Raw genomic sequence first — 13,130 nt, 5'->3', positions numbered from 1 at the left:
TTAGCTCTTCCAGAGTGCACACAGGTATTGATTTTTCTGACTGTGATTTCATCTTCAGGGGAAAGCAGATATTTTTTCATTTACACTCAAATGTGCCTCATTTACTCCACTATATAAATTTTTCTTGTCACAAAAGATTCATATTATGTGTGCAGCATTAGCCTTTTTCTGTATTAATGTAACACAGAGTGAAGATTCCTCAGTGAGTTTTTTTTTTTTCCAGCCATTAATTGAGTCATTATAACTCTGCTCCCTCATCCTGAAGGGCAGGCACTTATGTGCTTTTTCAAGACTGTAATCTTAATAATGTAAAGTTATTCAAAAAGAGTATGTTCAAGTACAAGAGGAAGGGCATGAGTACAAGCACCCAATTATAATCATTGGAAGTGGCAGGTTAGCTGCCATCTTCTACCATGTTTTCTATCTGTTAGACCAGCGTTTTGTGTTTAGTTTATTTCCTGAGCTTCTCCTCCCAGTATGTTTGTCTTGTTCCCCGTGTTGTGACTCGTCTGCGTGTTCCTTGGTTTATCACTTCCTGTTTTATTTTGTCAGTATGATTTCCCTGTGCTTCGTGTCTAGTTTTGCTTCCCCCCGTGTGATTAGTTTCATTTGCCTCACCTGTTGTTCCCTGCTGTTTCCTCTTGCCCTGATGTAACCCAGGTTACAAATATTGCAGTAATGCAATAGAAAATCGTCACACTAAATTACATTAAATATTAAGTTTTAATTATATAATTTATGTTGCAGATAACTTGTAAAAGAAGGTTGAAACATTAGTATTAAGCTCACCAAACAAAAAGTGAGTTGTGGGTATGCCCCTTTAACGTGCCCTTCCCCCCTCTTCCTGTGAGCGTAGTGTTGGAGGAAAAAACAGTTAGCGATACCAGAGAGGTGATGTAGCTGTGTGGATCGAGAACATTTTCCCTGGAAATACGGAGGTTTTCTGATCCAAAGGGAAATCAGTGACTATTGAGAGCCTAAGAACAATAACCAGAGAAGTTTTGGTGAGTTTCATGATGTTTCTTTTGTATTTGAGAAAAGTGTGTTTTAGACGAGCAAATGGAGTAAACGAGACCCCGAAGTTAATCGGTAAAAGTGGAAAACTGATCGCTTTAATGATAACGTTGTGTTTTGAGTTAATGTGCATAACCAAACGTGAATATGTGTATAGCTTATGTTAAGATTTAAGTGTGCGTTTCATTGCAAACGATGTTAGCCGCGAGAGGAAAAAAGCTGCCGCCATTTTCCTTTCCTTTCTCTTCTCACAAGGAGGCAGAAAGAGTGTATTCTGTTCTTGTAATGATTCCTATATAGTAAATTAAGTTTTCTGCATGGCCTGTTATGCAGGCCAGGTTTTTAGTGTGTGCTTCAGTTGTCGGGAAGAGCTTTCTGGGTGTCGGACGAGGCCTGGATCTCTCTCTCCCTTTTCTTCGTGCGGTGGCTGCAGACGACCCGCACACACACACACAGGATATTGGATGGCGAGCCTGACCCATGAGACTCGAGCTTAAAGACTGACAGCAACCGGATCGACAGAATACGGTTTGATATTGCTCATATAGTGAGACAATTTTGTGTGCTTCTGCTTGCTGCTTTATGGCAGCAGGATTCCGGATTTCCCCTTTTCTGATCTGAATTGAACTATTGAACTGAACTGGATCAATCTGAATTGAACTATTGAACTGAACTGGATCAATCTGAATTGAACTATTGAACTGAACTGGATCAATCTGAATTGAACTATTGAACTGAACTGGATCAATCTGAATCGAACTATTGAACTGAACTGGATCAATCTGAATCGAACTATTGAACTGAACTGAATTAATCTGAAACTGTTGAACTGAATCCAAGTTATTGTATTGAATACTGTTATATTTCATGCTGTTGTTGTGTTAAGTGGGTTCTACTCATACTCAATTGGTATTCTGAGTTAAGTGCGATCTATTTGACATTAATTGTAAGTGTTCCTGTTTAATGCTTTTTGTTTTATTAAAAGTGCCGGCTTTCCATTTAAGGGTCCCTGGTTCTGGTCTCTTCACTGTGCTTTGCTCCACTGCTCCAGCGAACCTAGAACTGGTCCAGTAGCTCATACATCTGTCTGATTGTGACACAAGTGCTACATATAAAGTGGCGAGCCAGCCAGGAGCGGTTCAGCGAGTGCAGTGCTAGAGATCAGAGACCTTCAAAGTGAGTAAAACATGGAAGTCGTGCAGCAGAGTAATGTGAAAATTCCCAATTCAGTGATAGTCAGTGGGTTGTCTGGTACAGAAGCTGATGAAGAACTGTTTGATTTCCTCAAGCAGTATGGTTCCATACAAAGAATAATACCAGTAAACACCCCAGGTACAGATCGAGGTAAGCAGGTCATCGTGGAATATGTACATGGCACAGCTGTTCAGTCATTATCATCTTTGTTGCCACACAAGGTGTTATCTAAGACACTGACAGACGTTCTGTATCTTATTGAGGCCCTACCTGCTGTATACACACCAGTAGTCAGTAAGACAGCTACACAGACTTACCTTGCAGAGCTAAGAGACATAGCCAAACAGACTGGTAAAGATTTTGCCACTGTTTTAAGAGAAGAACTCACTTCCATCGGTAAAGCTGTTGACTCTGACAACACAGACACCCAAGCAGAGCACATGGAACCAGACCTACCTGACACTCCAGACTCACATGTCCCAGTGGCTGCTGTGCAAGTTAGTTCTCAACCTTGTGGTGCTCCAGAACAGCAGATTCAGCCACCGGGGTGGAGTTGGTCCCCACCACCAGTGCCTAGCGAGAAAAGGGCAACTGCTCTAAGCTTTGCTGATGTCAGTCCGCCTGAACTACAGAAGGTAATAGTGGAGCATATAGTGCGGACAGAAGATGCTGCTACACAGATGATGCACAACTCCCCAAGACTCAGGCCTTTTTCTGGGCGGTGCCCTCGTCCCAGCAATGAAGTAGATTACGAGACTTGGCGGTCTAATGTTGAACTTCTTTTAAAAGATACCAGACAACCAGATCTTCAGAAGGCACGGCGACTTTTGGAAAGTCTGTCGTCCCCTGCTATTGACATAGTGAAACATCTGACATTCGAATCACCTCCCAGTGTGTACTTAGAAATCCTCGACTCTGCCTATGGTACAGTTGAGGATGGTGATGATCTCTTTGCAAAGTACCTCAATACCATGCAAAATCATGGTGAGGAGCCCTCAACCTACCTCCAGCGATTACAGGTGATGTTGAATACCACCTTCAGGAGGGGAGGTGTAGGTGCAGGAGACCTTGACAGACAACTTCTCAAGCAGTTTATAAGAGGATGTTGGGACAATCATTTAATAGCTGAACTACAGCTGGAGCAAAAGAAGCAAAATCCACCCACCTTTGCAGGACTGCTTCTCCTGCTTCGCACTGCAGAAGATAAGCGTGCTTCCAAAGCATCCCGCATGAAACAGCACTTAAGTGCTTCAAGGCCAAGAGTGCTTTCGCACTACCAAGGCGTTGCTCCATGTAGCCTAGAAACATACCCTCCGTCACTTTCAGTAGACCACTCTACACCTGAAATCCAGCAAATAAAGAAGCAGATTGCTGATCTGCAGTCTCAGCTCACACGGTTCACTCAGAAAAGTAGTGAAAGAGCTGAAAAGACACAACCTCTCAAGCTAAAAGCTCCCAACTCAACAACAGTCAAACCCCCGCTTGACAGCTCAAGGTTGCATAAGATCCAAGCCCCTGACCAAGTCACAAACAACTCAAGAAACCGACCTAAAGCCTGGTATTGCTTTAGGTGTGGTGAAGATGGGCATATCAAACCACAATGTGAAAGTGAACCAAATCCCTCTTTAGTGGCTTTAAAAAGGAGGCAACTGAAGGAAAGACAACTAGCATGGGACACTAGGAAAGGGATCACAGATTGTGACACTTTAAACTAGAAGCAGTTTCCATTGAGGGACAAATGGAGACTGAAGCACAGGTAAAATGTCCCAAAAAAGGACGACGCTCATCTAGTGTGCGCTCTAAGAGCAACAGACATTTGGTAACTTTGCCAAAAGGATTGGTTGGCGCAAAATGTACAGCACAGGTGATCATAGGAGATCAAGAATCTAGCTGTCTACTGGATACAGGTTCTCAAGTCACAACCGTCCCTAAATCGTTCTACCAGGAGAACTTGTCCAAATTACCAATTCATCCCTTAAATGACTTGCTAGAAGTAGAGGGAGCAAATGGTCAGAATGTGCCTTATCTTGGGTACGTTGAAACAACAGTCCGGTTTCCTAAGAGCTTATTGGGTGCAGACATCGACGTGCCAACCCTAGCCCTGATCGTACCCGATGTACGTCCAGGTTTTTCATCACCATTGATCGGCACCAATGCCTTAGATGTCTTTTATGAGCAGTACACAAACATTGCTTCCCAAACCCATCATTTACTTCCCTATGGCTACAAAGTGGTCTTAAAGACCTTGGAAGCCAGGAAAAGGCATCAGGCTGACTGTAGCCTGGCGGAAGTGAAACTGCGTAGCACGGACCCTCAAACCATTGAGGCTGGTCAGACAACAGTTTTGGAGGGGTCAATAAGCTGCCGAATCCGAAATGTTGGGAAGTGGGTGATGGTCGAATCTCCAAGGTCAACCTCCCTACCTGGCGGCTTACTAGTCACTGACGGGCTAGCAACCCTGCCATCCAAACTGCCATGCTGCATACCAGTGGTCCTCAAAAATGAGTCAGACCATGCTATTACTCTTTCACCAAAGACTGTGATAGCAGAAATACATGCCATTCAGAGTGTTCGGTCTATTGACCAAGGCAAAGTCCTTTCTGCCAATCCTGAGCACGAATCAAAGTTGAACTTTGACTTTGGAAACTCTCCCATACCCAGTGAGTGGAAGGAGAGAATAACTGACAAATTGAATTCCATGCCAGAGGTGTTTTCACACCACGATCTCGATTTTGGCCGCACCAATAAAATAAAACATCACATAAATCTTTGCGATGAGACACCTTTTAAACACAGAGCAAGGCCAATCCACCCTCAAGATATAGAGGCTGTACGTAACCACCTACAGCAACTTCTTGATGCAGAAGTCATCAGAGAATCTGAATCACCCTTCTCTTCTCCAATTGTGGTGGTCAAGAAAAAGAATGGTGATGTCAGACTCTGTATAGACTACCGAAAGCTGAATCTCCAAACGGTAAAGGACTCTTATGCCCTGCCTAACTTGGAGGAATCTTTTTCAGCATTGACTGGGTCCAAATGGTTCTCTGTTTTGGACCTCAAATCTGGTTTTTACCAGATAGAAATGGAAGAATCAGACAAGCACAAAACTGCGTTTGTCTGCCCCCTAGGATTCTTTGAATTCAATAGGATGCCTCAAGGGATCACGAATGCCCCAAGCACTTTCCAGAGGCTCATGGAGCGTTGCATGGGGGAGCTGAACTTGAAACAAGCATTGGTTTTTCTGGATGATCTCATTGTCTTCTCCTCAACATTGGAGGAGCATGAGGAAAGACTGCTGCGGGTTCTCTCCCGTCTGAAGGAGTATGGCCTGAAACTGTCTCCAGAAAAATGCAAGTTTTTCCAGAGCTCAGTGAAATACTTAGGCCACATTATCTCCGAAGAAGGCATTGAGACAGATCCTGAAAAGATTGCAGCTTTAAAAACCTGGCCAAAACCAAACAATCTGAAGGAGTTGAGAACATTCTTGGGCTTCTGTGGTTATTACCGCAGATTCATCAAGGACTATTCAAAGGTCGTGAAACCCCTCAATGAACTCACTGCAGGTTACCCACCCTCACGAAAACACTCTGGTGCCCATGCAGCAGCTGGGAAATACCACAATCCTAAAGACTCTTTTGGGAATAGATGGACTCTGGCTTGCCAAGAAGCATTTGACTCCATTATTGTGAAGTTAACTACTGCTCCTGTTCTAGGGTTTGCTGACCCTAAACTGCCTTATGTTCTGCACACAGACGCTAGCGTTTCAGGTCTTGGTGCCGCTCTTTACCAGGAGCAACAGGGCCAGAAGCGGGTTATAGCCTACGCAAGCCGGGGTTTGTCTAGATGTGAAACAAGGTACCCTGCCCACAAGTTGGAGTTTCTTGCCCTTAAATGGGCAGTAACTGAAAAATTCCAAGACTACCTTTATGGCAGTCCATTCCTGGTTGTCACTGATAGCAACCCGCTAACATATATTCTCACCTCTGCCAAGCTTGATGCTACAAGCTACAGATGGTTAGCAGCTCTGTCAACGTTCGATTTCCAGTTGCAGTACAGAGCAGGAAAGCAAAACCAGGATGCAGATGGGCTGTCCAGACGACCCCATGAAATCCAACCTGATGATATGCTGTCAAAGAAAGAGCTAGAAAGAATACAGCAGTTCACAAAGAGACATCTTAGTGAAAGTGCAGTCAAAGCCATATGTGAGAAGCATCTAGTCCATCATCTCTCGGCTGATAGGCCTGAAGAGCCAGTGCCTAGCACCTCTTTAGTCTTATCACTCGCTCACCATCCGAAAGCCATTCCAGAAAGCTTTCAGGATGAAGAGCAGCTTGGTGGCTTGCCTGTCATCCCTCACTTTACAGCATCTGAATTGAGGAGCAAACAGCAGGATGACGTGTGCATCCGAACAGTGCTCAACCAGATGGAGTCGGGGGAGAGACCTCCACCATCCCTCAGAACAGAAGCCCCTGAGCTGGGTCTTCTATTGAGAGAGTGGAATCGACTTATAGTCAGAGATGGTGTACTGTACCGAAAGCGACAAGAGGGCGCATCAACACAATATCAGTTAGTGTTGCCTGAAGAGTTGAGATCCTTAGTCCTAAAGAGTCTGCATGATGACATGGGACACATGGGTGTAGAGCGAACCATAGACCTAGTTCGCAAACGGTTTTACTGGCCTAAGATGGCCATTGAAGTAGAGAGCAAAATCAAAACTTGCGACCGCTGCATACGGCGCAAGGTTTCACCAGAAAAGGCTGCCCCACTTCTGAACATCATAGCTACACGCCCCCTTGAGCTTGTATGCATGGACTTTCTCACCTTAGAGCCAGACTCAAGTAACACCAAAGATATTCTGGTCATCACAGACCACTTTACAAAATATGCAGTGGCCATACCTACCCCGAACCAAAAGGCAAAGACTGTTGCCAAGTGTTTGTGGGAGCACTTTGTTGTTCATTATGGTATTCCAGAAAGACTCCATAGTGATCAAGGCCCAGACTTCGAGTCGCATATGATTAAGGAACTTTGTGAGTTGGCTGGTATTCAAAAGATACGTACTACACCATACCATCCAAGGGGGAATCCAGTTGAGCGTTTCAACAGGACCCTGTTGAATATGTTGGGTACGCTTGATAACAAGAAAAAGAGCCATTGGCGGGAATATGTCAAGCCTTTAGTACATGCTTATAACTGTACTAAGAATGAGGTCACTGGCTTCACCCCCTATGAACTTATGTTCGGGCGGCAACCAAGATTGCCGGTTGATTTGGCCTTCGGCCTACCAGTCACTCATCAGTCTGTGTCACACTCACAATATGTTCGCAGTCTGAAATCACACCTCGAAGAGAGCTACAGAGTAGCAACAGAAATGGCAAGGAAAACGGCAGATCGCAATAAAGCAAGATTTGACAAACAGGTTGTCGAATCCACTTTGGAAGCAGGTGACAGAGTTTTGGTTAGAAATGTTCGGCTCAGAGGCAAGAACAAGCTGGCTGACAAGTGGGAGTCAGATGTGTATATTGTAGTGAGACAGTCAGGTGACATTCCAGTCTATGTTGTGAGGCCTGAGACTAAAGATGGCCCATTAAGAACTCTCCACCGTGATTTGTTATTACCTTGTGGATTCCTTTCTGCTACCTCAGCTGAAATTGAGAACCCTGTAAAGGAAAAACCCAGGCGACCAAAGACTCGTCAGTACTCAAGGACTGACAATTCAGATCACTCAGAGGAGCGAGAATCTGATTCAGGAGATAGCTACCCTTTCCTCTATGGTTACAGGGATATAATGGTGGAAACTGCAGACCCCCGTCATACCCCTGTGGTTGGTCCATCACTTATGGTTGGCAGCACACCTGAACCACCTCATGTGCCTGTAGTTGAACAGGCCTCAGACATAGTTCCTCATTGCACCACTCCAAGAGCAACTGCTGTGACTAACCTACCCAATGTGAGCCTAGAGGATAGCACCTTGCACAAACTGAGTTCTTTGGAGGTAAATCCACCAGAAACCAATCCAGTCGAGAACGACACACTTGGAACAGACTCTGACGAGAGGACTTTCCCAGGCCAAGATGCTGAAACACACAGCCAATCTGAGGAAGATCGAGTTAGCACTCCTCCAGACACAAACCATGATGAAACTAGACAAACTGATCATACTGGAGACTGTGACAATGACTATTTAAGGAGATCTACCAGACGCAGAGTACCTGCACAGAGACTGACTTATCCCGAGCTGGGGAACCCATTGGTCACAGTAGTCCAATCATTATTCCACAGTTTAAGTGCAGTGATTACAGACTCTTTGAATGAGCCTACACAATCTAGAGTGTTGACAGTGTAATTATGTCATGCACAGGGACGTGCATGGGAAAAGGAGGGGAGGATGTAACCCAGGTTACAAATATTGCAGTAATGCAATAGAAAATCGTCACACTAAATTACATTAAATATTAAGTTTTAATTATATAATTTATGTTGCAGATAACTTGTAAAAGAAGGTTGAAACATTAGTATTAAGCTCACCAAACAAAAAGTGAGTTGTGGGTATGCCCCTTTAACGTGCCCTTCCCCCCTCTTCCTGTGAGCGTAGTGTTGGAGGAAAAAACAGTTAGCGATACCAGAGAGGTGATGTAGCTGTGTGGATCGAGAACATTTTCCCTGGAAATACGGAGGTTTTCTGATCCAAAGGGAAATCAGTGACTATTGAGAGCCTAAGAACAATAACCAGAGAAGTTTTGGTGAGTTTCATGATGTTTCTTTTGTATTTGAGAAAAGTGTGTTTTAGACGAGCAAATGGAGTAAACGAGACCCCGAAGTTAATCGGTAAAAGTGGAAAACTGATCGCTTTAATGATAACGTTGTGTTTTGAGTTAATGTGCATAACCAAACGTGAATATGTGTATAGCTTATGTTAAGATTTAAGTGTGCGTTTCATTGCAAACGATGTTAGCCGCGAGAGGAAAAAAGCTGCCGCCATTTTCCTTTCCTTTCTCTTCTCACAAGGAGGCAGAAAGAGTGTATTCTGTTCTTGTAATGATTCCTATATAGTAAATTAAGTTTTCTGCATGGCCTGTTATGCAGGCCAGGTTTTTAGTGTGTGCTTCAGTTGTCGGGAAGAGCTTTCTGGGTGTCGGACGAGGCCTGGATCTCTCTCTCCCTTTTCTTCGTGCGGTGGCTGCAGACGACCCGCACACACACACACAGGATATTGGATGGCGAGCCTGACCCATGAGACTCGAGCTTAAAGACTGACAGCAACCGGATCGACAGAATACGGTTTGATATTGCTCATATAGTGAGACAATTTTGTGTGCTTCTGCTTGCTGCTTTATGGCAGCAGGATTCCGGATTTCCCCTTTTCTGATCTGAATTGAACTATTGAACTGAACTGGATCAATCTGAATTGAACTATTGAACTGAACTGGATCAATCTGAATTGAACTATTGAACTGAACTGGATCAATCTGAATTGAACTATTGAACTGAACTGGATCAATCTGAATCGAACTATTGAACTGAACTGGATCAATCTGAATCGAACTATTGAACTGAACTGAATTAATCTGAAACTGTTGAACTGAATCCAAGTTATTGTATTGAATACTGTTATATTTCATGCTGTTGTTGTGTTAAGTGGGTTCTACTCATACTCAATTGGTATTCTGAGTTAAGTGCGATCTATTTGACATTAATTGTAAGTGTTCCTGTTTAATGCTTTTTGTTTTATTAAAAGTGCCGGCTTTCCATTTAAGGGTCCCTGGTTCTGGTCTCTTCACTGTGCTTTGCTCCACTGCTCCAGCGAACCTAGAACTGGTCCAGTAGCTCATACATCTGTCTGATTGTGACACAAGTGCTACACTGATTACCCATTGTGTATTTAAGCCCTCAGTTTTCATTTGTTCTCTGTCGCGTCGTTGATGTTGTGTGCCCGTGTGTTCCTGTGCTCCCTGTGGTTCCCCTTCGTCTCCCTTCTGAACGGTTTTTGTATTGTTTTTCCCTACATTAATAAATGCCTTTAAGTTATGCCCATCTCCGGAGTCCTGCATGTTTGTCCTTCCTCGTCCGTTTCCTCCCCGGCCATGACAGAACGACGCGACCATACTAAAGACCTGGCTAGCTCCGGCTACTTCAACGGCACTCGTCTGGCGCTGGGGGGCCCAGCATTTCAGAACAGTGCCCGTCAGCGTCCTTCATCTGCGGCTCCGCTCACTGGCTTCCCCCTTCCACTGCAGTCGCGGCGGCCACGGAGGAGGGGGAGTTCCCGGCAGCATCGGTGGGGGGCCCCCCCAGACCCGAGCGGTATAACGCCGCGGATATTGTCACCGCGTCATGCGCAAACTACCGTCTCTGTGAGTAAGACTGACTCCAGTATCACAACCGTTTGGGATAAGGGGCTTTCTCACACCACCAGCTGCCAGCCAGATCTCTCTTGGCTACCCGCCGATGTAGAGATAATCGATTCTCCCCTGATGGTGGACATTTTGGAGGCAGAAACTCATGCATCTCGGCCCAACAGAACAAAACAACCCACTAACAAGGACAAACGTTCACAGGACCCCGCTGCTTTTCCCCTCCCTGAGTTGGCAAAGCAGACCATCATTCGGTGGGTGGACTCGTTGGTCTTTGAGCTGCTGTCTGACCCATGCGAGATTGAGCAAAAAGCTATCACAGCCAAACTGCAAGGGCTAGTGTGTGACCATCCTTGGCTGCTGGACTCTCTGCATGGGCTCGTGAAAGACTTTGTCATCACCACCCTTCATCCACAGCCAGTGCCACAGACCTCAGCTGTAGCTCCAGCCTTCTCGTCTCCCCAGTCAGCTGTAGCGCCAGCTCCTCCTCAGTCGCAGTGTTCCCAGTCAGCTGTAGCGCCAGCTCCTCCTCAGTCGCAGTGTTCCCAGTCAGCTGTAGCTCCAGCTCCTCCTCAGTCGCAGTCTCAGACCCCTCAGTTAGCTCCAGCTCCCTCTGCTCACCCTGCTCCCACTCCCTTGGCTCCAGCTCCCCCTGCACCCGTACCTGTTCCGCGGGTGGGGGCAGCCACGGACGGGCTGACCTCTGCACCCGTACCTGTTCCGCGGGTGGGGGCAGCCACGGACGGGCTGACCTCTGCACCCGTACCTGTTCCGCGGGTGGGGGCAGCCACGGACGGGCTGACCTCTGCACCCGTTCCTGTTCCGCGGGTGGGGGCAGCCACGGACGGGCTGACCTCTGCACCCGTTCCTGTTCCGCGGGGGGGGGCAGCCACGGACGGGCTGACCTCTGCACCCGTTCCTGTTCCGCGGGTGGGGGCAGCCACGGACGGGCTGACCTCTGCACCCGTTCCTGTTCCGCGGGTGGGGGCAGCCACGGACGGGCTGACCTCTGCACCCGTTCCTGTTCCGCGGGAGGGGGCAGCCACGGACGGGCTGACCTCTGCACCCGTTCCTGTTCCGCGGGTGGGGGCAACCAGGTCCAAGCCTTCACATCGGTTTTCAGCGTTAGCGGCAGCAGCAGGGTCTCCCTCAGCCTCAGCTCTCCCTAGCTCTCAGTCTGTCTCCACGCAGTCAGCTCTCTCTAGCTCTCAGTCAGTTTCCACACAGTCAGCTCTCTCTAGCTCTCAGTCAGTCTCCACGCAGTCAGCTCTCTCTAGCTCTCAGTCAGCTTCCACGCAGTCAGCTCTCTCTAGCTCCCGGCCTGCTTCCACGCAGCCAGTCGTCTGCCGGCCTGCTTCCTCGCAGCCAGTCGTCTCCCGGCCTGCTTCCACGCAGCCAGTCGTCTCCCGGCCTGCTTCCACGCAGCCAGTCGTCTCCCGGCCTGCTTCCACGCAGCCAGTCGTCTCCCGGCCTGCTTCCACGCAGCCAGTCGTCTCCCGGCCTGCTTCCACGCAGCCAGTCGTCTCCCGGCCTGCTTCCACGCAGCCAGTCGTCTCCCGGCCTGCTTCCACGCAGCCAGTCGTCTCCCGGCCTGCTTCCACGCAGCCAGTCGTCTCCCGGCCTGCTTCCACGCACTCAGCTTCCCCAGGGTCAGCTCCCACGCACTCAGCTTCTTTGTCTCAGCCCCGGTCTCTCCCGTCGACTGCTGTTGAGTCTCTGGTCTCTGAGTCAGAGTCCCAGTTAGCTCCCATGTCGCCATCATCCTCACCATCAGACTCACCCGCACTATGCCTTGCAAAGCAGCCCCAGCCTGCGCATCCAGTGTTCGAGCATCCGGAGAGTCCTGCTCAGTCCGAGCCGCCAGAGTCCTCAGAGTGTCCCGCTCAGTCCGAGCCGCCAGGGGGTCCCGCTCAGTCCGAGCCGCCAGGGGGTCCCGCTCAGTCCGAGCCTCCGGAGTCTTCGGAGTGTTCCGCTCAGTCCGAGCCGCCAGGGGGTCCCGCTCGGTTCGGACCTTCCGAGTTTCCTGTGTCCTTGACCGCCCTGGGCTCGGGGGAGTCCGGGCATGTTGCGGCTCTGGTGAGTCGTCGCCGCCGCCGCCGCCGCTGGGAGCGCGGTCGGCCTCCAGTGTCTTCTCCTCGCCGCCGCCGCCGCTGGGAGCACGGTCGGCCTCCAGTGACTCCCCCTCGTTGTCGCCGCCGCCGCTGGGAGCGCGGTCGGCCTCCAGTGATTCCTCCTCGTCCTCGTCGCCGCCGCCGCTGGGAGCGCGGTCGGCCTCCCTCGTTGGGACTTTGCTTTGTGGCCCCTTGGCCTCTGCGGCCTCCTGAACTGTGTGTTTTTTGTTTTGGATTTCCCATTTACTCCCCTGAACTGTGGACTGTTTTTTCCCCTGCTGTTTTGTTTTGTTTTGTTTTGTTTTAGCTCCTGCTCTGTTCGTGGACTTTGACCCATGTGTTGGATTTTGGAGTTCCCCAGCCTTGTGCCGTCGCTTTTGTTTCATCCTGTTTTTGCTTCTCGTCCCCGTGTTTTGTTCTTGTTTGGACTGTGTTGCCTCTGCTCTGCCTCATTTTG

At 48.2% G+C, this 13,130-nt stretch overlaps 1 protein-coding gene across 1 annotated transcript; it reads left to right on the top strand.

The window, feature by feature from the left end:
• Positions 1–671: 671 nt before the first annotated feature.
• On the top strand, positions 672–4,262 carry LOC115792950 (zinc finger CCHC domain-containing protein 12-like). The gene is made up of 2 exons (XM_030747607.1): positions 672–1,004; positions 1,348–4,262. The coding sequence occupies exon 2, from the start codon at positions 2,202–2,204 to the stop codon at positions 3,921–3,923; it is 1,722 nt and encodes a 573-aa protein (XP_030603467.1). The 5' UTR covers positions 672–1,004; positions 1,348–2,201; the 3' UTR covers positions 3,924–4,262.
• Positions 4,263–13,130: the final 8,868 nt, after the last annotated feature.

Source organism: Archocentrus centrarchus, chromosome 15 (genome assembly GCF_007364275.1).
Source record: "Archocentrus centrarchus isolate MPI-CPG fArcCen1 chromosome 15, fArcCen1, whole genome shotgun sequence".
In the NCBI taxonomy this organism is placed as follows: Eukaryota; Metazoa; Chordata; class Actinopteri; order Cichliformes; family Cichlidae; genus Archocentrus; species Archocentrus centrarchus.
The sequence above is the reverse complement of the archived record's forward strand: the minus strand, read 5'-3'. Positions and strand labels throughout refer to the sequence as shown.